At 48.5% G+C, this 27,557-nt stretch overlaps 1 protein-coding gene across 6 annotated transcripts in view; it reads right to left on the reverse strand.

Moving 5' to 3' along the window:
• Hdac4 (histone deacetylase 4) overlaps nt 1-27,336 on the reverse strand; it is a 248,115-nt gene extending 220,779 nt beyond the window's left edge. For 4 of the 6 annotated variants that reach the window (XM_032901650.1, XM_032901647.1, XM_032901649.1 and 1 more), the window contains exon 1: nt 27,009-27,306. In XM_032901650.1, coding sequence (XP_032757541.1) covers nt 27,009-27,058 — 50 coding nt within the window. In that variant the 5' untranslated portion in view covers nt 27,059-27,306. Of the gene's footprint in view, nt 1-27,008 lie in introns of all 6 variants that reach the window. The other 2 variants (XM_032901651.1, XM_032901653.1) reach the window with 2 other exon arrangements.
• Between the last annotated feature and the right edge of the window lie 221 nt (nt 27,337-27,557).

Raw genomic sequence — 27,557 nt, forward strand, 5'->3', positions numbered from 1 at the left:
TCAGGAGGCTGAAGGGGAAGACTGGGGCCTCAGGCCTGGACTCCAAGGAGCCCCTTCTAGGGACAGAAGCAAAGGAGGGCAACAGAGAAGTGAGCATGACTGGCCAAAGTTCAGCCAGACTGATGAGGATGAAAACTGAATTCACGATATGAAGAAGAGCAAGGGAATGACAGACAGGAAAAGGACAAAGGAGAGTATCACAGGTTGCTTTATGCCGAGAACTGGAATGAAATTAACAAACACCTTGAAGGGCCTAAATGTTAGCTGGGTGAGAGGACAGGCTCACAGCAGGGTACATCCTCTGGGTCCCAGATCCCTCAGAGGGACACATCTGAAACTCCTGCCATTGTAGGGTATGACTGATGAAGGCACTTGGCTTCCTTCTCTTATGTATCTGTTAGCTACAATTCAGTGCAGGGGACTCTCATCTTTGCATTTGGTCATCCATTAGTGGAGATGGGTGCATATTCCTCTGGGCTGCATGCTAATAATCCAACACTTGCTTACTCTGGCTTCAGCTCTGTATCCTGGAACTCCATTAAGTTGGCCACATGTGCTTTACTGACAAGTTTCCATCTTTTTTGTCAAGCATTTGTTTACATCAAGTCAGTGTTGACCCCTCAGGTCCCAAGCCAATCACTGCAAGGTTTTGGCCAGTCACCTTTTCCTCATATTTAATGCCTTTCTCCAACAGTGAGAAATCGGGCTCCTACAATGTACAATGCACTTCCTGGTTGCGTTCTCATACACTCAGAAGTAGTTTCAAAAGTTCTACACATGACAAACATGCTCATGAGTGGACAAGCATCCACTCTCCACTGTGCTTCTCTTCTCAGCGTTCTGTCTCCCCACCCCTCTCCAGAGCTGTCCATGCATCACTTTAAGGCGTGGCTGCGCCTCTTTCTCTGTAGGAGAGCTGGCTTCCATGCCATTCTGATGGGTCTAAACAGCTTATCTTTCTCGTATGTGTAGAGTAAGAAGTAAGAATACATGGCTGATCCCAGCAGTGCTTTCCTTCAATCCCAGCATTTAGGAGGGAGAGCTCCATGAGTTCAAGGACAGTCTGGTCTGCAGAGCCAGTTCCAGGCCAGCCTGAGCTACACAGTGTGACCCCTTCTCAATAAACAAACAAACAGATTCAGTAGGAAAAATATCTATAAAGGTAATTTTAAATTTAAGATTCTTGTAGTTTCCACATAGGCTTCTGCTAAAGAAAAGCTCTTATGTTGTGGAATCAGACACAAATACAGAGCAACGCAAACAGCAGCAAACCCAAGGCAACAGCTCAACAACTGCAACAGTCAAGGACAGGCTGCCATTCCTGCTCCATCTCCATCTCCTTTCCATACACTGTGATGCCTGAAATCTGCCTGTGAACTGTTGCATGCAGCTTCATCCGTACCCCCGTTATCACTGTCTGCTGCCCTAAGGTTGTCATTGTTGCTGTTGTTTTCTGATGTACTGCCAAAGGCATGGTGAAAATTAGCCTCAGCACCATGTAACTGGAGTTCTGTTACAAACAAAGAGCTTTTGAAAGGGCTCGCCCTCCCTGACAGAGATGGAGCCCATGGTCCTGATCAGGGCAGAATCTGATGGGGTGCTAACAGGCTGCTGGGACAGCTCAAGCTAGCTGGGGATTGCTTCCATTAAGTCACACACCAGCCTCTGGAGTTCCTGCTTAGCCAAAAGACAGTCAGTCCCCAGTGCCACTGCAAATGATGGGGCAGGGGGATGGGGCACTGAGGATGACTTGAAAGGAGAAGACTGAGGAGCCAGGTCCAAAAGCCATTTGGCACAGATCTGCGGGACCAGACAGACCAAGGTAGGTCAGAAGACAGTGAGTGTGCAGGCCCATTGGCTCAGGGCGCTCCAGGCACCACACAAATGAAAGACCAAGTCGGTAAGAGCCAGCGATGATGAGTAATTCTCATTCATAAGCACCTTCAGGACAACAACAGGCATGGCCATCCTAAGTACAGCCTGACACTAGACACGAACTTCGACAAAGACATATCTTTCTGTTTCTACTCTGGCTTCATACAGAATAAGTGACACTGTGGCTTAGTGTGCTGGGGTTACCAGGTTACCTCCTGCAACTTGGAAATTCTGAAATCCTAGTTGGCTTGACTTAAATGAAGTTAAAAAAAAAAAAAAAAAAAAGTACAATCAGCAAAAATCACATAAATCCTATAAATCTCTAGGAGAATTTCTCTTAAAAAATCTTTATGAAGCTACCAAAAAGAGGGTATGTTCTGTCCCTTACCACACCCAGTGGACAGAGGAGGAGCAGCAGACAGCAAGAGTGACCAGAGTGTGGAGTCTAGCAGGCCTGAGCAGGAGGAAGGGCATGCTACTCTCCTCAGGGCCAAACGATGCCATCTTGAAACCCTCACCAGAGCAGCAAGACATGAGAAGAACTGGAAGGGTGAGATCGCCATTCACACCATGTGCAGAGAAAACCCATAACAGTCAACAAAGAACTATTAAAATGTCTACATTAAGTCAAATCTGAGAAGTCAGAGGGCACACACCAAGGACCAATAAAAATAACACCGAGAAAAGGTAACATTTATGACACCACCAGCAAATATCCAGGGCTAATATGAAAAAGATGTAAAACTTGTACTAGAAAATATAAAATTATATATAAGTAAAATTAAAAGATTTAAATAATAGAATAGTCTATGTATATAAATTCAAAGACCATCTGAACAATGGTTCAGACATCGATGTTCCCCAATTAATTGGTAGTCAAGGCAATCACCATAAAAAGTTAATATATTGATTTATTATAAAGCTGACATTTAAATGTTCGGACAAGCCAAGGAACATAATATTCTAGAATGAAACCAATACAAGCAAGGTCATCTGATAATAGCCAAGATCCCACCCTAAATCCCAATGTTTCCGTCTTTTTGAAATATGATTAGGTCATAACCTGTCTAGCAATACTTCATGAAAACAGGAGATGGATTACAGATCCAGTCCAAAAGATCACAAAGACCAGTATTTTCATATAGTCAGAGAAATCTCTATGGACCATAAAGCAAGATAAGTAAATAAATGAGAAAAAAATAAAGAAAGAAAAGAAAAAGAAAAAAATGAAAATTTTCAATTTATCCAGACTCAGCAGAAGAGAGAAAAGACAGCAACATGGCAGAAGCAGCCTGTCGCAGGACATTCAACAAGAGACTGACACCCAAAACTCAAAAGCAATCCCTATAAACCTCAAGAGCTGACAACCCCATATTTAAGGGGGGGGTGGGCAAAAGGTAAGAACAGGAATTTATAAAGAGGTTTGTAAGCAGTCAGTCAACACAAACAGGTGCTCTACATCTATCACAACAGGAAAATAACAATTAAAACAACAACAGGACAAAATGTCTAAAATGTCTACGCAAAGAAGTACCTACATTAGTGAGTCATGGTAAAACCAGAGCTCTCACGAAGTGTGAAGGGCCCAAGCACCCAGGAAACAGATCCCTGGGTGACAGGAAATAGTGCACACACAAACCCTGATGATATGTCCTCGATCTGCCCACTAATGCCCTTCCAGGACACAGCCACCCTGTTCTCTAGTCCTGCCCATGAAGACGACAGGGAAGAACGAACAGGGATGTAGCTCGGCTGACTAGCTGCTAGCCTAGCATAGCATGAATACAGCAGCAGATTTGATCTCCAGCACTATATAAACTGGGTATGACGGCAGACCTGTAATCCGAGCACTGCAGAGGTAGAAGCAAGAAGACCAGAAGCCCCTCAGCGCTACATGGTAACTTGGAAGCTACATGAGACTCCAGCTAAAAAACATAAATTAAAAACCAAGGACCTATCAGCATATTCTGATAGCCCAAAACTAGATTCTAGAATACTATGCAGTGAGAATAAAACCGTACCTTCACATAGCCACAGAAAGAGCACACTTTCGCAGCGCTAAGCAGAAGCAGGCAGACACACATGGTTCACCCAGAAAATGGCATAAATATAAGACTTGTAAAGGGATAATGTTGCTCTTTAGTCCTGGGACAACCCGGAGAGCAATGTAGGATCTCAAGGAAAGAGGAGGAAGAACGTGAAGAACTGATAAGTGCCCCCATCTATGTGAAGGCACACAAGGGCAAAGCCTGGAACGTACGATCCAAACAAGCTGTCATGTTCTCACACAGACGGAACCCCATGAAAGGTTGGGAGATGGGGCTCAGTTCTTCCAAGACCGTCTTTTGTCTTGGAAGTCCAAAACAATACCCACTTGCCTGTCTTGTCAGTGTGTGCCTTTGACCTGGCTCTCTAGCTCACAGATAAATGGCTGACTGTACAGTGCTTGCTACTACCTTCCTACAATCTCCATGTGCACAAGAAGTCTGCCATTCTCCCTGAAACAAACCTTACAAAAAAGAGCTACCTAGATAACAAGGCAGACTGAAGTCAGGATGGTCAAAAAGAATAAATGCATATAAAATGCTATCAATGCTTTGATTAAATGCTTACCTTAATCTAAATTTTATTAAAATTTAAATAAATTGTAAGAAAAAATGAAGTGCTTACTGTGATTTCTCTTACTTTACAGTAAGCATTTTAGTACGCCCTCTTGTCCTCAGCAAATAAAATATGAGCTGTAAGGTTTGGCAATTATGTCTTATAAACATGTCATTTTATGATAGATGGCTCACACACTGAAAGACTACAGATTTTTTCCCCATAATTTGTTGGGACAAATTTATAGTTTACTTTCATAATAGACTCCATACTTGAAAGTAATAAAATCCCCTTTCACTGTGTTCTAACAGGAATAAAATATGAAGTACTTCACAAATCTACAAGCCGAGTCTGAACAAGCTAAAAGAGACTACACAGGTGGGTGGCAGTGGTGACGCCTTTGATCCAGCACTCAGGAGGCAGAGGCAGGCAGGTCTCTGAGTTCAAGACCAGCCTGGTGCATAAAAACAAGTTCAGGGAGACAGGACTACAGAGAAGCCCTGTCTTGAAAAAGGGAGGGAGGGAGGGGGGAGGGAGGGAGGGAGGGGAGGAGGGAGGGAGGGGAGGGAGGGGAGGGAGGAGGGGAGGGGGGAGGGAGGGAGGGGAGGTTTATACCTCTATAAGGGCATGATTCTCTCAGTGTGCAGGGATCAGATGCTGAAGGCTATGTTGATGAGCAATGGGCAGCAGGCCCTGTCAGCATCCCCAGGGCCTGTCATACTTCCTTTGCAAAAGCCCCATGGCCCTGTCTCGTTACTGCTACTCTACACTGGGGCTACGAATGAAGAAGATCCACATTCTGGCCCATGGCCTGCAACATGTATAAACTTCTTGGTAAAAACAAAAAGGCCCAACTGGTTCAAACATTCAGATAAAATGATACTTGTTTCCTTCACCTGAAAAATGGAATGATTTTAGAGAAAAATTTTAGGGAAGCTGAGATTTTTTTAGCACAGGGTCCTATGGATAATTTAATACCAAACTGCAACTGCAACAACAACAACATGGTCAGCAAGTCCCAGGCAGATGGCTTTAACACCCAAAGAAAACTTAAGACTTACCAATGGCCCACACAGCATCCCAAGAGGCTTCAAAGCCTCACCTGGGTTTGAACGAGACTCTCCCCCACAGTCTCAGGCGTTTGAACACTTAGTCTCCAGCTGCTGATGGCACTGTTGGGGAGGTTTACGCAGTGCAGCAGTGATGGAGGACGTATGTCATTTGGAACAAACTTTGACATTAAAAGAACTGTGCAATGTCCAGGTTGCTCTCTGCTTTGTGCATGCAGTTGGATGTGTTAATTCTCAACTTTCCTTTCCTGCTGCCACGCCGGCTACTTGCTGCTAAACCTCCCCCCTGTGATGGACTCTTATCCCTCTGGAACTGTAAGCCAAAATCAACTCTTTCTTCCATAACTTGCCTTGGCTACTGTGTTTGATCACACAACAGAAGTCACAATGATGCTCACTTCAAAGGACTAGCAAACACAGTGCTGCCCTGCTAGAGAAGCAGGTACTCAGAACTAGTAACTTGGGGCAGTACCAACCACCTGCACAGAAGCCTGGCTTAGTGTCACAGATAGAAAACAGTGACGATGCATTCCCATCACCAACCACACAGACACCATGTGAGCAGCAGGTCTCAGAACACTCTGGAGCTTCCAAGACCCCAGAGCCTTTTCAGGGGGTGGGAAATCCATTCTGGTTTTTGTGCTTCTGTGCTTAGCCTTCTCCAGGGTACTGTGGCACTTTCCAGATGCGTGAGGACAGCCAGGCACACAAGAGGCATGAGATCACCTGTTTCTCTTTTCTCACCACAGCTCAACAGGCAGCCTCATCCTGTGGGCGTCTCTTCTTTGAAATCCACAAGCTCACAGCAGGTAGCCACTGTGCCTTAAACCATGGGCCTAGCCACAGATTACCCTCCAACTGCCCTACAATCAGGGCAATGTGCCTGGAGATGGGGAGAGTGGAGAGGCTCGTACCCTGGTTACACATCAGTGGGTCACAGTGGAGCTTGGGGTTGAATGAACCTGCACATTCACACTCCAACAAGGGCAGGAGATAGTTTTTGCCAGGGTCCCTTGTAAAACAGGTGCTGGTTCTCTCTCTTCTACCAACCTGCACATAAAGTACCCTCCTCTGTTCCTGTCAGGGTCCTAGAGTGTCTGCATGTCAGCAGCCTGCTCCCTCCTGAGCTGCCCTCGCTTGAAGTTCACTCATTCAGGATCCAACCTCTCATTTGTAAGACTGCATAAGTATGATTCCTATTGGCCAAACATTTTCCAAAACTTTCATCTCCAAGTTGAGTTGTTTAAGGATATGTTGACTGCTCTCAAGTGGAATTTTACTATGCCAACAGAGGTATCTGGGGCAGCTTACAGGATCTGAATGGATGAGGACAAAGCCCAAACGTCTCTGGAGATGCCCCCTGCCCAGGTGGGGACAGTGACTTAAGTGTGAACTTGAATCCATCTTGGATTTATGTGAACAGACAATTTACCACTAAGTTGTAGAGGAGTGGTTCTCAGGCTTTGATTTAATTGGGAATCTGTATTTACAGACGCTAAAGTTCCTTGCCCCCAACTGGGTTTTGATATATCAATTAAGATGCCAGTGGCCAATGACTGGGCAGAAAGAAAGAAGTGGGACTTTCAGCTCCCACAGTAGAGGAGAGGGTAGAGAGAGGAGATCAAGATACTTGGAAGAGAGAGAGAGAAGGCACAGACTCAGGAGATCCTCTAAAATGTAGGCGGAAAGGGAAAGCGGCCCACGGAAGGAAGGGCAGCCGAAAGTGGCTTCACAGAAGGTAACCGACAACTAAGTTGAGGAAAGACTTAGAGGTGTTGAGTTAAGAATAAAGATAATTGGGCAACTAAGGTGTGTGTGTGTGTGTGTGTGTGTGTGTGTGTGTGTGTGTGTGTGTGTGTCAGCGGATCTGAGCTAAATCCTGGGCAGGTGGCATGCCTGCAACTCGAGAACTTAAAGCTGTGTAACAAAAACTACCCACTACATTGTCATCCAATAAAATGACCAAGCAAAAAATAGTAATACTAAGACAAGATAATGGGGGGGGGGGGCATGCCAGAGAAGCAAGATGCTGGGGACAATGACTGACTTGACAGTGTTCCTAGACTGTGTACACAAAGACCAGAACAACATCTCAAGGAAACCCAAAACTAGGCTGGGTGTCAACATCGTCAGCCACAAGGCATCAACAAAAATCCCAAAGAAAGGAGAGCAAGGAAGACAGCTGCTAAAATGGAATGACTGTGATGATGAAGATGGAGATGAAGATGATGATGGTGGGGGGGTGATGACGACAACAATAAGAGGAGGTGGGAAATATACTCTTCAAATAACAGAAAACAAGACTCAAAAATCAGAGAAATATTAAAACAAGACACCAAAAAGCAAGCACACGAAGTGTGCTACTGGGGTTCCCGCCAGTGACTCATAGCCAGTATGCCTATGTACTGGCTTCTGTGTGCTGAAGGAGAATGATTTAGATACAACAAGGACAGCATGGCCACCATGGTCCCAATGCCACCTGCTAACTAAAATGCCATGTCCCTACATCAAGCGAACAGTCAATCAATACAAAATCCCTATGTGTGCAGCATTAGCAACTAACACCCTCCAGGCACCTACTCAAATTCCCATGAGGTTTGGGACCTAAGGCTGCCTTCTGCTGAGAGCTGCACACCCCCTCAGTGCACTCCCTTCCCTGAGTAAGGGAGAGCAACTCAGTCCCTGCTCTGTCTCTACTGGAGAGCCCACAAACCACACAGGGCCATACCCCGATCAGTCCAATGTCCTTCATTCTGCTGTTGCCATCTGATAAGGGACAGAACTGGCAGAGAGTCTTACTAGGGCAGGAATCATATACAGAGAGGAAAAGGTACATGATTCATCAGGGACGTCACAGACCTGCCCACGAGCATGGCCAGGAAAGAGGCCCACCCAGTAGACAGAGGTATGGTGCTACCTGACTTCCTCCTGTGTTGAGACTAGAGAAAGGATGCTGCCTTTACACGCCACCTCAACTGCCTGGTGTCTGTCACCATCACAAGGCCTTTCATTTTAAATGAACATTCTATGACAGCAAAATGTCTTGTTTTCCGATGAAGAGAAGGCTCAGTGTCAGATGATAGTACTCATCCTAGGGAAAGTATACCAGAATTGTCCCTCTGTCTCTTTCCTTAGCAGACCTATGTGAGCCAGTGCCCCCTTGGCCTGCAGCCAGGACACAGACCTGGACCAGGCTGGGCCCGTGTAGTTGCACCTTCTCCTAACTTGGCCACAGAAAAGCACTGGCACTGCTGTGTGTGACAGCTCCAGGACCCGTGTTGCTGGAAGACAGCACCCAGCAGATACCACAGTCAGGGGCAGAAAAGAACACCGAAGGCACATTAGAAAAGGAGACAAGAGTACAGAGATAGGAATGAAGTAATGGACTCCAAGACAGGGACTGTGAATGGGGGACAAAGAGGCTAAGGAACAGTCAAATAATGGTGTGCACGCAGCAGACTGTCTCCATGCTGCACACACATTCCTGGAGAGTGCCAAAAGACTACTCCACTGAGAGGCACAGCTAGAGAGCCATGTCCTTAGCTCCCTTCTCTTGAGCTGCCTACTCAGGACAGCTATTCTAAGGCTCCGTCTGTGTGTATTCCTTTCACCCCAGTGAGGGTACGTGTGTATTATTCTTGCTGAAATGATTCTGCCTCTGACACAAAAGTCTTTCAGAAACAAACTCTGCAGACCTCTCTAGCTGCACCCAGCTCCCAAGCTCCCCATTCGCACTGTTCATGCTTTCATTCCCCAGGAGGGGAGAGCTGCACCAACACGCTCATCACACAAGGGAATCTCCACAGTCACGGGGATGGGACGGGGATGGGAAGTGCCAAGAGCCATGAACTCCACAGTGGAAGTGTGCAAGGAGTGGAAGAGAGGCCTATCCTTCCCCTGGACAAATTAGAGGAGCTAAATCTAGGAGGCGGGAATCTCTAGAGATGAGGAGCGGTTAACTGCGACATCATTTAAAGGATACAAGGGTGCATGAGAGTAGTTTAGGACAAGCCTGGAAAAAGAAGGACTTAACATGGCCCCACTACAGACCGGTATATGTGTGGGAGCCTGCTCATGAGCACGCTCCTGCCAGAGACTAAGAAAGTCATGGTGACACTTAAGGCTGGTGATTAATAAATTAGAGCTCAAATACTACCTGAGCAGGTGTATGCATTCAGCTCCCACCTGCCCATGAGGTTACCAGCTGCTCACCTCTTCTGCAACAGGTAGTTCTAGCTTAGTCCTCCAGATAAGATCACCGCTGTTCAAGAAAGCTGAATCCCTGGAGGGGTGCTAGAACCCTGGCCTTCAAACCACCTGCTCCAGGATTGTGTCTATGGTCTTCTGGGTTAGTGGCCCTCCCAGTTCATGGCCTGGAACCCTCATTCTTATCTTCACACCACCTGGGTACCATCCCCCAAAAGTCCCACAGAGTACCTGGCTGAGCTAGGCTCAGCTGGGGTGGGCCCTGACCCGGGCTCTGAATCTCCAGGGCCATGTGATGGTTCTCTGCACTGGGAACTCCAAGACTCCTAGGGACCAGCTAACAGCACCTGCTTCATCACAGGTCATCACAGAGAAAAAGCAATAATGGTGTCAGTGGATACGATCTGGCATGCCCAGGGGCCCTGAGGATGCCGGACAACTGCAGGCCAATTCCTCAGGTCCAGGCTACATGGAAACTGCAGGGAGAAGACAATGTAGACCACAGGCTTCAGTCAGGAGTACAGTAAGGCATCACTGATCCACTCCCTAGGACCAGCACCGATTCCCTGCTAGACCAAGACAGGTATGAAAAAGGAAGGCATGAGCCAGGAGAGGACAACCTCTGACCACTGAGCGCCAAGGCCAAGAGCTGAGTTTGAGTCACATAGAGAAAGAAGGCAGACAGCCTAAGCAGGTTTGGAGGTTTGGACCACGTTTACAAGCAGTAACTGAGAAGAGGTGCAAGCTCTGCGGTGACCCATGGGTCTTAGTACCCGAAAGTCTCCAGTCAGTCATACAGGTGGAGACTCAGTGCACACAAGCAGACACCGAAGCGGACTTTGCAATTATACAGTATGTCATGTATCATTAATGCTAAATATGAAATATAAACTACTGTTACACATCACATCCTCCCACTATGACTACCTCTTAGAGTGTCTGTCACACTACTTGTACAATACACACCACGGACAAACACTGGTCTCAGTCCATCGGATTTTGCTGCTGTTGTTTGGGGTTTCTGTTTGTTTGGGTTTTTTGGAATGAGCAAATGTTTGTTCGCCATGGAACTAACATGCATTTTATAAAAGTCACCCACCTTTCAACCCTACCACAGCACATACAGTTTGAGATCTGAGACTATTCTGCAGTTGGTTGCGACTGGGAATTGATGCTACTGAACAGAATACCTGCAAATGGTTAGAGACAAGTTTCACACTTTTTAATTTTAAAAAGCCATGTGCACATACAAATCTAATAAATTGCCAAATTACTTGGTTGTGTGGCTTTGTTCCATACCCCCTCCCTTCAGAGCCATGCTACCTGCCCTCTTAGCCTCTAAATCCCACTTCAGAGAACAAGGAAAGACACTCACGAAAACTTCTCAGTGCACAGGGACTGGCAATTTCATGAACCAGTAGGATGCAGAGGGCGAAGACACGTTCATGTACCAGCTACTGGTAAGACAACCAGTATCAGACAGTAGTCAACACGTAACACACACCTCAGGATGTGTACAAGATCAATGGAAACGAACTGTCACCTGGACATGGGAGAAGCATGTCATGTCACAGTGAAGGAAACAAGTGTGATATGCCACCCCTGCCGGCCTCTCTCCCTCCCTGCAATGGAAATGTGCAGCCTGAGAGCGTCAGGGAAAGCCAAGGACTCCACTGCACTGTTTTGCATATTCTAAAGATGCACCACAGTTGAGCAGTCTCCTTTCATCTGTAGTTACTACCACACAAATACACCTCTTTGTTATCTCTGACTATCTGACCACTCCGCTAAGAAACTAAGTTCTAGAGGCTCTAGACCCATTCTTCAAAGCTTAAAAAGACAGAAATAAAAAGAACAGAAAAGGGAAGGATAAAGGTACACTTCATCCAAATGCAAAGCATATAAATGAGAGCTTTGACCTCACTTCCTCACTCCCAAACTAGACATGATGTGTGTAACCTGTCCCCAAGTGGTTTAGTCTCTCTGCTCAGCAGACCCATGCTCCTCAACTGCAGTGTCCTTTGCGATCAGGGCTTCTGGACCAGTACTAGCCGCATTTGGAAGTAGCTAAGTAGTGGGACTTTCCTGTGTACTGCCGGATGCTCAACAGCCTGGCTTCAACCCACCAGTGCCACAAGCACAGCTTGCTATGACAACCCAGACATCCACATCACTTTGGGGAAGAATGGGTCAAAAAAACGCCTAGAGATGAGAACCCACCAACAGACTCAACCCTGAGGACTACAAATCACCACACGTTGTCCAGCATGAAGACTGGCTCACTAACCACAGCACGCTCCACATCAATGGCAATCAGACTGCCAAGGGTATCACTGTGGCTTCAATACTAGGGCCCCAGTTTCCTGTGCTCTTTCAGCCTGAGCACAGAATCCCACCACTGGCAGCTGGCTGCCCAAGCTAGGCAGGGTGTGCACCCACGGAACAGATTAAAATTAGGCACCCTAATTATTAAACTGTCACTGTAAAAGCCGGGAATACCATTTTTTAAATGAATAGGAGAATTAATGGATTTCTTCATTTGCTTGCATTTGTGCTACTCAGCCTGTCTTTTATTATCAAGGCAGTCATAAAAAAAAATGCTTCTGCCACATATGCAAATTAAATCATTAGTATTTTCCCAATTACAGTAACTGCTTATTTGTATTGCTGATCTATTCTTTCAATTTAGCTCCCTTAATATTAATGGTATTAGAAATGCTTTAATAAAAATTCTCAGGCAATCAAGAAACAAAATTCTCATTATATACCTTTCTGATCATGTAAACAGAGGACCACCCAGTATAACCCAGATGGGCCGCCCCACAGAAACTGAGAATAAACCCGAGTTGTAGGACCCTCCCCTCTATGTAGATTTGCCCACTCCACCAGAGGTCCCCACGACAAGGACAGGTGGGCCAGAGCTTCCCAGGACACAGCCCAAGCCAAGTTAGCAGCTTCTACTTTACCCATAAGCAGATGAGAGATGCCTGAGGTCAACATATCCAAGATGAAGTCCCTACCTAACAGCACACTCATCTGCTCTGGTCACCCCCAGAACTAAAGATTGCCACCTCATCCCAGATACTCCACATCCCCATAGGTCCAGCACTGCTCCTCACAAGTAGAGCCTGGGCCTGCTCTTCTCAGAAGAGTGCAGCCCTAAACAGACCTTTGTCAGTCACAAATTTCAATCTAGAGTTAAACAATTTGTCAGGGAACTGTGCGTCTGGGATCTGTGCAGAGACTGAGTCAGACCTACAGAACAGGTCTCATAGTGTGGGTAGGGGGGGTCCTCCTTAACCATTTGGGTAGAACAAGTACCCTGTACCTGAACCTTCCAAGAATCTCAGAGATATACACAGCAAAGGTAGTCATGGGTAGAGCAACAAAAACAGGCTCATCTCCAAAGCCAACACACTGAACTACTGGGCAGAGTTAAACTGAGTCTTCCATGTTCCAAATGAGACAGCCCTAGTCTGTCCCACTCACAGCACTCCTTTCAGATGGCCGGGCTAAGAGGCTGACCCCATCCGCTGAGAGAGGAAGAGAAGCCATTATGGAATGGAAGAAGGAAAGCAAAGAGGATGCAGCTAAGACCACACAAGTCTGCAGGGTGTGCCGAGCCTAACCCCTGCGGAAGCGGCACCAATCGTGGCCATCAAGGGCAGGAGCAGGAGCCACAAGGAAAAGACACTGCGATAGAAGTGTCTGACAGGTGCTCAGGGAGCCACAGATACCGTCTGAGCTCACCAGGCCACCTCTGCAGTAGCTGGGGCACTAACAGGATGCACTACACTTACTACCTCTTCCAACAACACCCTGGATGGGAAAGTCACGACCCCAGGGCACTTCTGACCATGCTGCTGAGACCTGGTTGATGCCAAGCCAGCATTAAGACAGCCAGGTTCTCAGGGCCTATCACCTCTATCGGGTAGGTGTTCTTAGTCTGATGCCTAGGATACCTGAGGGGCTCCAAAGATCCACAACACCTTAATCCATAATTAAAATGGCATTTAGAAGGCTTTTAACCCCCCTCTGTGGAGAAACTTTCAATAAAAAAAAAAAAAAAAAAAGAGCTGCCCTTCCTCTAAAGGAGCAAGTGCTGACTGCAAAGATGGGTCTGGCTGCTTCACCACATACTGGCTGTGGCTAGGCATACTGCCAGGGTCCCTCTGCCTTTAGCCCTAAACGGCCATTGTATTAAATATGGGCATGGGCTATGTTTTAACAGTTTAAGATAAACTTCCATATTCATGAATCCATGGGCCAAGGACCAGGAAGCAGAAAACCAGACACAGGCCTCCAGAGAAGTATCACCTTATATGTCCCCCAGGTTTCCACACTCATGTGTATAGGGGCCAGTGCTGGGCACTAGTAATCTCAAATGTGGAAGAAAGCAAACAATGCAAACAGTACACACACACACACACACACACACACACACACACACACACACACACACACACACACACGTATACACACAGAGCTAGGAGTCGGACTTCCATGGGATGTGCCCTATCCTCCTCGAGATCTCTCAGGCATCAGGATTCACGTGACTAGGGCTCAAACCACCCACCCCACAGAGGGGGAAGCCCGATCTCCAGCTCTACCCAGGCAGTCTTCCAGCTAAACCTTGCTACCTCCTAACCTCTCTCATCTCAGGAGGCAAAGGAAGTGTCCTCACTCTGAACAGACTGAGACATGCAGGAGAGTAAGTCTCAAAAGCAGGAAGCACCCTACCCCAGAGCCCTTCAAGGTCCAAAATGGGATTCTGGCTACCCTTTGCCGGCTTAAAGGCAGGAGAATTCTGTCCTAGCTCAGTTCAATATGGGGAAGGTGTCTGGAAGCAATCTATTCCCATCCTCAAGCCTACTCAAGCTGTGGACTGCAGGTATGAGACTTAGTGGTATAAGAGCAACACACATCTGCTTTGGTATCAGGATAGGAAGAGGTAACATGACAGGCCTCAGAGCCCCTAATGATGACCTAGGCAGGGAAGGACAATGGTCAATACTAAGACTGCCAGGAGGCTGTGACACTGTCACTAGACTTGAGAGTTAGCTGTCTGCCCATCAGAGGCAACTAGACAATCACCTGCAGCCCTTTCCTAACAAGCTCAAACCAGCCCAAGGCAGGAATTCATAAAGGCCTGGGGCAGAAAAGCCCAAGAGTGCTCTAAGCAGGGCCTAGGCACTGTGTCCACTGAGGATGCTGAAAGAAAGCTGCATACGGGGACTGAATGAAGCCAGGAGAACCCTGAAGATAAAGATGTAGAACTCTCAGCTCCTCCTGCACCTGCCTGGATGCTGCCATGTTCCCACCTTGATGATAATGAACTGAATCTCTGAACCTGTAAGCCAGCCCCAATTAAATGTTGTCCTATAAGAGTTGCCTTGGTCATGGTGTCTGTTCACAGCAGTAAAACCCTAACTAAGACACCAGGAGCAGTATGAAGTTAAGGTAAATTCTCATGGACAACAAGATTGGTAAGCCAAGTAGGGACAAAGCCAGGCTCTGGATGATTCCAACACTAAAGTGAACAATATGGAGCCACAAAAAGATGGAGGGTGGAGGCCTCCAGGCTGAAGCATTCTCCAACCTGCATGGTTATCCAGGCAAGTATTGAGACCACAGCTATGCCTGCAAAACCAAGAGACACCCTAAGGAAAAGAGGTTAGCACTCCTGCCCTATCTCTTCAGTGCAGAAGAGCTAAAACCAAAGCTCATGACCTTATCCTCCCAATGCCTGGCCCACCCCAGGCCATTTGATGAAATGACACTTAGGACTTCTGTCCTAAAAAGGGCCACTCAATACTCTTAGCCTCTAAAGATTAAGGCCCAGCATCTCCACATAGAGCAGGAACTGGGTAAGAACCATGCTCTCTAAGCAAGGTTATCATCCTAACCCTGAAGACCATCACATGCACAAAGCCTCCCAAACTCCACAGGTCCTCAGTGAGTGTCAGTGAGCAGAGTGAGCACTGGCTGTCCCTCTTCTCACCAGGAACCAATGAAAAGCATCTGAATTCATGCTAGATACAAGCTCCAGCGTGCAAGCGTGAACATGTGAATGATGTGTATGCATAAGTGTGTGTGTGTATTGTGTATGTGTGTTGTGTATGTACATGTGTATGTGCACACAAGTACATGTGAGCATGTAAAGGAAGAAGACTATGTGCACATGTCTGTGTTGTGTGCACATACATGCATGGGGCAGGAACTGCATTCTCAGAACCAAAGCAGAGTTGAAGAAAGGGAAAGGGAAGGACGGCTAACAAACAGCATAAACAAGTTACCCACCAAGGCAATTGCCAACCCCACAATATCAATCAGTGGCCGAGCATCCCCCAGCCTGCTCCACAAGGCCACTTCCTGCAATCCATGATACGTTTTCTCAGTGCGCTTTGCTATAAGCCACCAACGCAACCACTAAGAGTCCTCCACCTTGCTGTGAGGGGTGTGCAGGTGTCTCTCTGGTCAGAATACTCTCCACATTAAGCATAGTATACCAAAGCTAAAACAGCTGCTGCCTCCCTCCACGCACACTGTGGCTACCTGTGCCCACCTGTGCCCTGCAGCCAGGGATGTGACACTTGATCCTCACGCAACTCAGCATGTCAAGGTCCCACCACTCTGGCTATGCAGAAAAGAAAACAGAGAGGCCAGGCAAACAGCAAGAGAACAGCTCACACACAACCGCACCAGATGCACACCTGGCCTATTTTTCAAAGTCTAAGCCCCTCACCATACTTTAGCTACCCAGGTCAGACTCCGAATTAGCCCTTCCAACTGAGGCACGACTCTACTGTGCACACCAGTTAATATGAAGGCAAGAAAGGCACAGATTCAAAGTAGCTGCACCTTGAACCCATGGCCCGCAGCACGGAACACGCCATGCTAGGAGCATCAGCTTCTTCAGTGTAGGCTAGACACAGGAGCAGTAATGGCAGTACCAGGTCTGCCGGACTGAAGGAGCATAGCAAGACATAGCTGGCCCCACGTATGTGGGCCTCAGAAGGCAGTGAAGCTAATTTCCTCACTAGGGCAAGGTTGGGGACTGGGCTACCAACCTCTGCATTCTGCCCAATATCAAATATCTTCAGAGACAGAAATTTTCTTACCCAAGCTGTAAATGAACAGATTGGGGCCAGGAGGCTAGACAGCTGAAGCTGTGGCCTGCCACAAGCTGGAGGACCACAAAGCTCAAACCCTGAAGACTCTCAGTCTGAATCCAAAGTACATTCCTTCCCAAAATTCCCTGGTGCACAGCAAGGGATATGGATCACTGCCTAAGCCTGGGCTGCATTTGTACATGTCTTCTCAGGAGACACTTGGCACCTGCCCACCTCTACCTGTAAAGCATCTTCAGGCAACTGACAGTCATAAGGAGCAGGACCAGCCAGAGGGAAGCTGGCCAGTAGGTCTAGCCATCCTACCCTCTGGGCTTCTGCACAGCTCATCTACTGGGACACCAGTCTGCCCTCAGTCTTTCTGTTTACTCAGAACCCCAAGCCTGAACATCCACCCCACTGGGCTACAACCTATACTCCACAGCATAACCCTTTCTACCCTTGTGGCCTACGTGTGGAGGTGCTGAGTCCCTCTCTGAGGACATCTGTATTTCCCCAGCAGAGGTGGAATGAAGCAGGATCCTGTCTCTGCAGGAGGCTAAGGCAGCTATGAGCGCACCCGTACACGCACACACACACATACATCCCTCTAGAGAGTACCACCCAGGCCCTCCGACTGACCTTGCTGCACACTACCCTTCCTAAGCAGATCATTTTTCTCTCATGGAGATCACATGAGAGGTCTGCAAAGTGTTCAGCACAGTCCGGCTATAAGCTCCAAGCTCACTGGAGGAAGCTCACTGGAGGACTGCTCCATAACTGCTGCAGAGACCAAGGAAGCTCCAGGTGCTTCATGATGGCAGCAACCTAGCAACTGCCACCCTCCTCAGCATCCTTTTCCTTTCCCTCCCTCCAGAGAGCAGCCATTTCCATAGGAGGCAGATGTTCTAGCCAGTTTCCGGAAGCGGCAAGCCCATTACCAGCACGTAGGCTGAGCCACGCTGTGCAGTCTGTCTTCTTGTGGCAGTGCCTGACTCAGAAATGTTTTAAGACCAAAGCCAGACCAAGCTGCATGAACTCAAGACTCTGCTGAGGCAAAGATGGTCCCTCCTCAAGGGTATGCAGTAAAGGAGTCCTGGGACACTTAGCAGAGCCCTGTCACTCATGAAGCTGACTCTCCTAAGACCAGGTGCAAGGTGGGGGGTGCATCCTTAATACACTGTAGAGGAGCCAGCTCTCGCCCTGCTGGAACACTTCCTCCATCTGTACTTTGGAAAGTGGGCCAGTCAATTTCCCAGAGTGCACGATGTCCTTTGTATTGCTGAGGAGAGACCTTACCTGATAAAGCTAACACCAGAAAGAGCTCCTCCTTAACACTGAGAGCCACCATATGCTGCCCCTTCAGGCATCTCAGAGGGACATCGCCCCTACTTCATGCTCACCATTCCTCAAGGAGCTGCCTGGCACTTCCGGAGTATATGCTGCTACCCACGGCAATCCCATGGCGTGTGCACATAAGCTGCACTTCTCCTTCAGTTCTTCTTGCCTCCACAGCGTCTCTGTCCCTCCATGTGTCACCAGAAACTGTTACATGCCTACAGCACCGATATCCTGAGCATACTGTTATGAAGCTGCCCTCCAGTCACTGTTACCTCGGCCAGGATGACAATGATTCCTGCTCCTATCAAGGGGGACAGTGAAGAGAAGGGAGGAAACTACCCAGGCGAGGGATCAGGAAAACCCTTAGCAACTGGATGTGTGGCACAGGACCACACAGCAGCTCTTTTCCAGAATACCAGATAGTCTGCTGACAAACAGAGACCTATCATAAAAAGGCCATCAGATCACTTCCACAGCCCCTCCTGGAGACAGGGCAGCACTACTGGCCCAGGTACAAAGAGTTGTGCAGGCTCTCTGACAAGACGCCTACATAGGCCAGGCTGTGTCTGCAAGTAGGGACTGTCAGAGTAGTGCCCTGAGGGGCTCACGGCATTCCAACTGTCCTAAGCTCTCAAGTCCACAAGCTAAGTAGCAGTCCCTGCAAGAACAAAGACAGATAAGTTCTTGTTCCCAAATGACACCAAGGTCCTGCAAGAAGGCTTCCCAACCAGATGCAGATGCAAAGACACCCACGCTGGGCCTGGGCCTCACAGAGTCCTGCAGTTGCATCAAAGGCCTAGTCACCAACAACACCTCTGCAGATGGCAGGCTCTGCCCTTTACTCTATTCCTACCAGAGGCCTGACAGCAGAGAGAATGGTGAGCACCAAAGGCAGGGGAACGGAATACAAAGACTGCGAGATGAAGGCCAGGCCTCAGGGAGCCCACTTGTTTAGAATCTCCTATGCAAGATTCTATGGAAATTCCCCCTCCATCCTACAGATGGCATGAGATGAACCAAGACCACGCAACGCCAACCAAGCAAGGAAGTCATAAAGGTCAAACAGGGAGTTCAGCTCAGATTTAACTCAACACTCATGATCTGTCTCCAACTCCAGAGCTGTGGAAAATCAGCTTCAGAACCACTATCCCACACCACAGACAGACACCACAGACAGACACCACAGACAGACGGTACCTAAATCAGCAGAGCCAGGCATACATTTCCACACCCATAAGGAGCAGAAGACCAAGCGTCTCAGACAAGTCCCATTGTCAGCCTCTTTGCTCTCCTAACTATATTCTCGCTTAGATTCTGAAGATCTGTCACCAACGTGCCCCCAGATGATGATCATATTCTATCCTGCTGGAGGAAATGCTCTTCTCTGAGAAGGACTACCGACTAACTAAATCCCAACACTGTCTCCACAAGGCCCAGCACTGTGGCTTGCTCCATGCCAGCTGCCGGAAAGAACAGCCAGCCCTGCTTCCTGGGGACTTCAATGGGTACCAAAGTACAAACCTTTCAGGTCAGCTGCCACCTCAGTTGACAACTGCAGGAGACACTGGGACTGCTGCAAAATGTACAGAGCAATAAATATAAAAGGCAGCAACCTGCTCTGGAAAAGGAACTAACTCACCAGAAAAGTTGAGAGCTCGGCAGCCCTGGATGTGTCCCTCCAGCTCAGAGAGGCAAACAAAGAATAACACAGGAGGTGCACAAAAGTGACCCAAACAAAGGGGACAGAGACCACCAATGCCAGTCCTACCCAGTACAAACCTCACAGAAATGCCATAGCAAAAAGAGCCTCATCCACGGTGGCATTTACCAACTACTTCCTTAGCTCATTAATTCCAAGGGTAACTCAGACCTAACCTTCTAGCTGTAACCCCTACCTAAGAAGCCACAGCCCAAACCTGAAGTAGTAAATCACAGGGGTCTAGCAGAGGTCAGAGGTGAGCAAACGTTAAAGGGTGCTCCATACGTTGTTCAGAAGAGCAGGGACTGTGTGTTTGCCACACTCCACTGATCTGCCCACAACCACACTACTGCAATAACATGGGCTGACAAGCAATGGCATATAGTACTGGGATCTGCTGCAGACAGTGATACAAAGGTGAGAGGCTTTCCTCCACTGGCTCCCAGCAAGCATCTCCCCTGAATAAACTTCTTCTCTATGAGGTCTTAGGTGGGGCACAGAGAAAGCTCTCAGCAGCACAACTTCAAAGAGGGAGTGAGCCCCCTCCTCTCAGCCTGCAGCTCCAGGCTCAGAGTGGAGTGACCAAGCTTGACACAAGGGGCCCCCATGATGATGCTTTAAACCTAGCCCTAGCACACTCTGGGGAGTGCCCAGCCATACCATGGGACACCCAGGAGCCCCTAAGATATGCCTCAACATGGTCAGAGAGATCAGGCACATCACCAACACTGCCAGACATAGGCGTAAGAGACAGAATTGAGAGAACGCAGCCACATTAGACACCAGATAACTGCACTGCAAGGCACAGCAGTCCTTCCCAAGGACAAGGCCCTGCAGCCAACACCAGAACACTCAGCTCTTCTCTGCTCGCACACTCCAGCTAAGCAGTTCTTGGAATTGGGCCCTCATCCCACCAGGACTTCCTACCCTGGTGGAGTCCCACTGCTGTGACTCTGACTCAAAAGACCACACCTATTCACTAACAAGCACGTGCCCTCCATCCCCATCCCCTCACTCCCCTCAACCTGCTTGGGCCCTTTACCACCCCAGCCACAGGGAACCCTCTCACCCTCCCTGCTTCATGCTTCAAACAACACTGGTTCTTAGAATGGCAACCTCATACACCTGTTGTATGTCTGTTGTTCCTTCTAAGTCCCTATCTGCATCTGTGTTTCTTTCTAGTGGCCAGTGGTAAGAAGGAGGCTTGGGATCTTCAGACCTTGTGCCAACCACAAAGCAGGTGTTCAACGGAGTCCCACGTCCTGAGCCTAATCTGAAACCATAGCCTGGGCTTATGTGCAGGATGAATACTTAGAAAAGACCTAACAGATCCATTAGAAATATTCACGACCTTCTTCAGCACCAGAGACCAGGGGTAAGAGAAGCAGAAAAACTTCTGTTTCAAAAAAAAAATTACTCTAGCAAAAAAGCAGTCTATAAAAGCAATGAAGGAGTCTCCAGTCCCTCACCACTGGGACAGCACTCCCACTTGGAATGCTGCTTCAGGCTTTCAGGCCATGGATGATTTATTGTCTCAAGCTTAAACATCAATCCAACAAAAGCTCTTGACTCGCACAGCCGGAATACTTCATAGACAACAGTAAACTAACAAAGCCCAACATGCAGCTTTAAACAGCGCAGACTTAGAATGTTTATGTATGCGACCATATTAAGGGATCATGTTAAAATTATGAGGTTAAGTAAGGAATGATTAAGTAATGCTATTAATTCCAAATTAAAACAAACAGGGAAAATGTCTTTAGCAGGAGCAGCTTGCCACCTTGAATACCACAGCCAGCCCCTCCACCCACCCAAGGGACAAGCTGGGAGCATTTGCCCTGGCAATGCACAATGGCCCATTTGCTATTTGGCAGCTGTGTGTAAGCCCTTTCTGCCTCTCACTCCTTGCTACATCACAGAACCCACTTCACTTGTATTTATGGATCTACTTAACAGCGCGTAATCTCCAAAATCAGGAGCAAGAAGTTCCCAGAGGCTTAGAGGGGTGGGGGTGGGGGGGACGACGATACACTCAGGCAATTCCAGAACACAAGCAGACAGCACAGGGGCAGGGTCTGGATGTATGTCCTCACCTGGTCTGATTCCAAGGCCTACACTGCATTGCCCACCCGTAATCAGATACCTGAGCTGCCATGTACCAGGCACAAATCAGACATGAGGCACTCTTGGCCTTTTGACTCCTTGAAGTGTTCATCCAGAAAGAAATGACATTAAACAACTAATGTCACAATAAGCTACTGAAATTGCACATGTGGCAAACGTGAAAAAGGAGTAAGAAGGCCTTTGAGCTGAGCTGAGTACAAGGCCAAGGGGAGGACGTGAGCTGAAGGACTGGAGAAGACAGATGCAACAGGAGCCGCATGTGCAAAGGCCCTGGCCAAAGAGGACCAAGAGGAAGCAAGGCCGCAAAGCAGGCCGGAGCGAAAGCTCAGCAATGAGGGAAAGCCCATGAGTGAAGGCTGGGAAGCCAGAGGCTAGGACTTACAAGCTTTCTGGGTCTTCTAGAGAAGCCCTAACAGGATTTCCTGCATGGAGCAGTAGGCAGAGACCTGCTTTCATAGAGGTCAACAAGAAACTGCCTGCAGCATGGACTGCACCAGTGCAGAGCAGACCCACAAGGCCAGCCCCACCTTGGAGAGCTTCAGACTGACACAGAACAACAGTCTAAAATTCTAACGCTAAGTGTTAGCATCAGCCTCCCAAGGACCTGCCTTATTCTCCCTTGAAAAACACAAAAGCAATACCAACTGTTTTAATATTAGCATTATATCATTTTAAATTTTTCTATACTACAAAAATATATAACCAACACCAACATGAATAAACGCGATGACGACAGTCCCTTATGCCTCATTTTCCTGATATCCCAATGGCTATCAATATCACCTTGGAAACTCATTAAAAACCAGAAAGCCCGTCTGCAGACTGCTCTAGGCCAAATGCCTCTGTATACCATGCACAGGGAGATTACCCTCAACCAGAGTACTCACAGAGCTGTGCTTCTGCAAATGGCAGAGTCCATGGCCTGCATGTACTTGGGTGTCCATGTGCCGACCACAGTCATTAGAATACATCCTAAGATTCAGAACTGCCACTTGAATGAATGGCCATTTAAATCTTTGATACTTTCCTGGAGAGAAATTAAATATTTTGTGTGATAATGTGCATTGTTCTCTCTACAGAACAAATGTGTGTATACCTAATGCTTACATTGTGTTTCCTATGGGCCTAGGCCTGTCTAAGCATTTGTTACATATAACTTGTTAAACTCTAGGAAGTCATATCCTTATCACAGTTGTGGGTGTTGTTATCAATCTCACTAATACAAAGGGCACAGATGTAATCTCCTGTACACTGGGTTATTAGCTGGGCTCAGTATTTTCTCTTAGCTGAAGAGATCTCCCTACCTGCATTCCCTACTAATTTGTAACAGGGAAGCTCATCCTTTTATTGTTAGTTTGCAAAAGCTCTTTCTATATACTAGCTATTAATGTCATAGAGACCAAATAGGTTACACATTATTTTCTCTGTTGTCTCTGAATCTTGGTTATAGAGTCTTTCTCCAAAGTTTTTTTTTTTTTTCCTTACTATTAAATCTGCCAATATTTTCTCTTAAGGCTCTGTCTTGGGTTTAGGATAAGAACACTTGAGTATTGTAGTTCTTCAGTCTGTGGTCCGCAAATATATTCCTCCAATAAAAATTCCCCACATAAGTAAAACTGCCAGCAACACTAAGCAGCTCTGATGAAATAGACGCAGACCATAGGCTGTCTGCTGCCGCCCGCCTGCTCCCAGACAGCCTTGGAACTTCTCAAAAGACCCAAGAAGCAAGGAACAAGATGTAACAACCACTGGCTAACTGGACTGTTCTCATTTCTGTGATGCTAGGGACAGAACCCGGAGCCTTGCAATGTCACACAGCAGACACAGTGGAAGACAGCATGAAGACATTAAAGTTACTTCCCTTGGATGAAGCCCAGAGAGCGGTGACAGCTTGGGAGGGCAGACAACCTAACTCCACACTGGAAAGGTGTTCCAAATTATCTTCCCAAAGTAGCTATGCTCTTCCAAACAACCCACTGACCCTTCCACACAGGCTCATCCTGGGCCTGAAGCAGAGGTAAAGAAGGGCTCAGCCTTTGAGACTCAAGGCTGCATTCCGCTCACACACCCCTGCTATCAAGGGTGCGTAGCATCACCCATTTCTTGAAGCTATGGGAAGCAATAGAAGAGAGCTAGATGGAAAATACTCAAAAGAATGGCCCATGGCCCTTAGTGGGCGCTCCTTTAAACACCTGCTACTGATCCGTGTGATCTCCCTGATCAGAGAAGACACTCTGCTCTTCCTACTCAGGAGCCTACAGTGTCCTGACCTGGTCCAGTTACTTCTCAGTGGAGGCCGTCTGTGTGGACCCCGTCTGGCCTTCCAGGAAGTAAGGAGGCATGTCAGAGAGGCAAGGGTGGCAGCAAAGCAAAGAGCAGCTGCAGATGCCAGTCCACATTCCGCCCAAAACAAAGCCCATCCTGCTCACTCACGTGAGCCCAAGAGCAAACAACTGACCTCCTGACAGACAGCTCAGGGAGTTGTGCAGGAATGGACTAGGATCTGTTCAAATGGGACAGCGCTTCTGACTCTGCCCCTCAGTCATTTGAACCTCGAAGGTCAGTGTCACACTTAATGCCCAGAGTTGGATGAACAGCAGGACACAAGATGGTCACTGGAGATCAAAACAAAGCCATTCCCAAAAATCTCCTTGGGACCCCTCCCCAAGGCTGGGTTTCAACCAATGGGACATGAGCTCAACTCTGGATTCACCCTCTGAAGCCTGCTCAGTCACCCAGGGCCCAGAGACATCAAAAACCCTGGTCCTGGGCCTGAGCCCCACCCCCAATCTCCCTGTGCAGCAGGTGTCTCTCATTTCTGCATCTCCCTGGTTCCCCACGTCAGGTATTAATGTATTACTTATGGTAGCTTCAGAGTTCTGAAAAACCAGCCGTTTTCAATAGAAAATGGCATGGACGAGGCTCGACGGGAGTGATGAAATTTTCTTCTGCTCTGGCAATTAGGACGGCACAAAGTCTCCTTTCCTTTGGTGCCACCCCCAACATCAAAGGATTGGAATTCAAAGCCATTCATGCTGCATTGAAACCTCACAATGAGGCTGGAAAATGGAAGTCGATTACTGGGCAAAAATATGCAGTAGTTAAAAGGAAAGGGTTATAACGAAATTAAGCTGCAGCAGCCCCACGATGTGTGGAAACTTCCAGCACCCGAGCTCTTCTGGTAAACATCAAGAGGGGCATCATCCTAACACAGCTTCGAAACCAAAGTCAAGCTAGGTGCCAGGAGCCCCGTGAAAACAGAGTGCCATGTTCTCTTGCCACCTCGCACAGCAGCAGCCCCTGACTTCTGAGAAGGTGCCACCTGGGGGCTTTATATGCTGCCCAGCTCCCTGATGCTGCTAACCACAGAACGTTCTTGCTAGGGCTGCTTTGGTCACATCTGTCCTTGGTCCCTAGGCTTTCCAGGCCTCTCTGCAGTCCACAGTCATTCTCTCCCCCTCAGGGCTCTCAGATACCCGGTAAGCAGCCGGCAGACCCCTAAAGGGGGCAGTGTTACCTCGGCCTTCTAGCAAACCCAGCCTCTTCTGGGTGATTACTGCTCTTCAGGAAGGCATTTGATCTTTAAAAGAAAAGCCAGAACACAGAAAGCCATAGAAGTCTTACAGTGTGTCGGGTGTGTGTTTTTAAAGCATGAAAATACTTCCCTCCCACACAAACGGGGAGTTCTTCTGGGGAAAGATGCCACAGATCCCGAGGAGTGGCAGATCTGGGAAAGCGAATGGGTCTTAAAAATAGACAATTGAACCTAGACTAGAGCTGCAGAAGCTACCTGGGGAAAAATGAGAATTTTTAACTAAATCTCGCATATTTTTTTGATATCCAAAACTCCATTCTGATGAAACTTCTAACTGGGTGGCATTTTTGCATTTCCAATTATAATGGAGTAATTGTGTTGCCATAGAGACTGCAAAATTCTGCAATAACTTTTGCTGCCTTGTAACTGCTATAGTGTATATTTGTGTAGAAGCAGCTGAGTTTTCTTAATTCAACCTCCTTGCCTCTCACAAGCGTTCCACCACCACCACCACCACCACCACCACCTTCTTTCTGGATGGATTTTGAAACCACCACACTAGCTTTCATCAAGCCGGTCCTGAAATAATGCACGGAATTATCAGAAGCAATTAAAACTCCTGGCAACCTCGATCATATCACGGAGGAAAAACCGAAACCAGGTCAAGGTGCAAGCCGCCAGCATCCCCCTAGCCCCAAAGTGCGACAGGGCCATGGCTGTTTACACGTTAATACTCCGCAGGCCTTAAATGCTTAGGTGGTTTGTGGGAACAGGCAGAAACGCCTGAGCAGAGAAAAGCAGGGAGGCAAAGTGACTACACAGGCCTTTCCTTCCTCCCGGAGCAGGCAGAGTGGCTCTCGGAAAGCAATTAGGTAGGTCTCTACAGTAATGCAATTAGGATTTAGTTAAGAAAGTCATTAGTTCTAAAATAACTTAAGTTTAATTTCTGCGACGCTTTATTTGAAAATCGTGTCACAGCAGGTCAATTTACAGCATGCAATAACCAAAACACTGCTATCAGCGGCTGCAAGTTATTAACAAATTCTCCGTGTGCATTAAAGGAGAACACGGGTTCCACACCCGGCCTTTCCGACCGACTCCGGCGGTGTGGGCTACAGCCGTGCCTTCCGAACGCTCGCTCAGGGTGGACACCGGGTCGTCTCCCGGGCTAGCGCAGCTTCTTGCCAGCCCAGCGACCGTCCGGGCCCAGCCGCGGCCCCCGCCCCGCCGCCCGCCGCCGCCGAGGGGCGTTTTCTGCAAACTCACAGGCTGACAAAGTTACATAAACGCCCCGGCCCCCGCCCCGCGCGCCCACCTGCCTGCCCGCCGGCGCAGGCCGTTCTCCCGCCCGCCAGCCCGCGGCGCAGGGCCCCGAGGCCTCGGCGGGGCGGGCGTCCACCTGCCGCCAGCAAACCGGGCGGCGCGGACAATGACGGCCGGTGGCTTACCGCGGCGGCGGCGGGCCGCGTCTAGCCCTGCTCGGGCGCCCGAGCCGCATCTCCTCAGCCTGCGCCGCCGCCGGCGGGCGGGGGGGCTCTGGCGGCGACGGCGACAGCAGTCGCGTTGAGCGGGCCGGGCGAGGCGGCGCGGCGACGGCGGCGGCGCGAGCAGGCGCGCGGGCTCGGGCTCGGGCGGCGGCGGGGATGGTGCTCCGCGGCAGCGGCCCCACAACCTCCCCTCCTCATTCACAAAAAATTGACCCACGTTGAACCATGATGCTGCTCCCCCTCGAGCGCAGAGCCGCGCGGGGATAGGCCGCGCCCTACGCCCGTCAGGCGCTCCAACCCCGCCCCTCCCGCCGTCGGCCCACCAGCCATTGGCTGCAACCGCTTTGCGTCACCTCCCCCCGTGAGCCCCGCCCCCTGCCTGGTTTCTAATGAAGAAAGCGTCAATTACGGCTCGGCCCCGCCTCCAAGAATTCAGTTGCTCTTCCATTGGTCCAAGAGTCCTAAGTCCGCCCTACAATAGCCCAACAGCCAGCCCCGCTTCGCGGGCGC

This window comes from Rattus rattus, chromosome 4 (genome assembly GCF_011064425.1).
Source record: "Rattus rattus isolate New Zealand chromosome 4, Rrattus_CSIRO_v1, whole genome shotgun sequence".
In the NCBI taxonomy this organism is placed as follows: domain Eukaryota; kingdom Metazoa; phylum Chordata; class Mammalia; order Rodentia; family Muridae; genus Rattus; species Rattus rattus.